This window comes from Emiliania huxleyi (genome assembly GCF_000372725.1).
Source record: "Emiliania huxleyi CCMP1516 unplaced genomic scaffold EMIHUscaffold_47, whole genome shotgun sequence".
In the NCBI taxonomy this organism is placed as follows: domain Eukaryota; phylum Haptophyta; order Isochrysidales; family Noelaerhabdaceae; genus Emiliania; species Emiliania huxleyi.
In genome coordinates this window covers 429,334-430,294 of record NW_005198467.1, presented here as the reverse complement: position 1 = coordinate 430,294, position 961 = coordinate 429,334, and the positions used below count along the sequence as shown (strand labels likewise).

The following is a 961-nucleotide window of genomic DNA, read 5'->3' as shown; positions in this document are numbered from 1 at the left end:
GGAGTGGCGGGTGTGTCGGCCTTGTCGAAGAGCAGCAAGTGCCGCCCGCGCATCGTGAGTCCCGCGCACTCACAGCCTCCGTCGCCCTCGCGGCCATGCGCGCCCATCTTGCCTGGCGCCTACCAAAAAGAAAAGACGGCTGGACCAGACTGCAGCTTACGGCCGGCGGCCAAGGCTGAGGGTCGTCGCGCCGCGTGAATGTCGTTGCACCCGCACATCGTCTCGTTGAGCGGCTCCTGCACCTGCGGTGTGAGTACCATACCTCCAGAGTACCGAACCCAGCGCGGGCTGCGGTCCGGAGGGTGGTGTGGTAGCGGGCTGTGCGCCTGCGTGCTGAGTACGCCAGCCTCGGGGAGGGAGCACGGTCTACTGTGCTGCGTCTTCAGAGCGCCGCGTGAATAGAGGGGGAGGGGGGGGGAGCACAGCGATACAGCGCTGCGCAGCGGAATACGGCTGAACACGCGTCCGCTCGGATGCTAGCAGCTCGAGTAGGGACACACGAGCCCGCACTCCGAGTGTCCAGTTCTAAGCGCCTTGCACCCCGCGGCTGTCGTCCGCCTGGGTTCGGGGACCGTGGGGTAGGGGAGGGTGGGTTCGGGGACCGTGGGGTAGGGGAGGGTGGGTTCGGGGACCGTGGGGTAGGGGAGGATGGGTTCGGGGACCGTGGGGTAGGGGAGGGGTAGGGGAGGGTGGGTTCGGGGACCGTGGGGTAGGGGAGGGTGGGTTCGGGGACCGTGGGGTAGGGGAGGGTGGGACCTGCACGCGCCGGTGGACCATAAACTCGACCTCCCCGTCCTTCAGCGAGGCGCCCGCCTGAGAGGGGGGCAAGGGGAGGTACACTTCTCCACACACGCACAAGGCTAGTCCCTCGCGACTCCACGACTAGACGACAGGAGCCCCACGGCATTCAAAGTGCGCCCAGTGCGTTGTAGCGGTGTGAGCGGTGTGTGGTGTGTGTGTG

The 961-nt window shown here is 67.4% G+C and overlaps 1 protein-coding gene across 1 annotated transcript in view; it reads right to left on the bottom strand.

The window, feature by feature from the left end:
* Window positions 1-119: 119 nt before the first annotated feature.
* Window positions 120-961, bottom strand: part of MAN1 (alpha mannosidase) — a gene marked incomplete at both ends in the record, with an annotated part of 5,138 nt that continues 4,296 nt past the window's right edge. Inside the window, 2 exons of the mRNA XM_005768127.1 lie at window positions 120-236; window positions 775-813. Of these exons, the coding sequence (XP_005768184.1) occupies window positions 120-236; window positions 775-813 (156 nt within the window). The remainder of the gene's footprint in view (window positions 237-774; window positions 814-961) is intronic.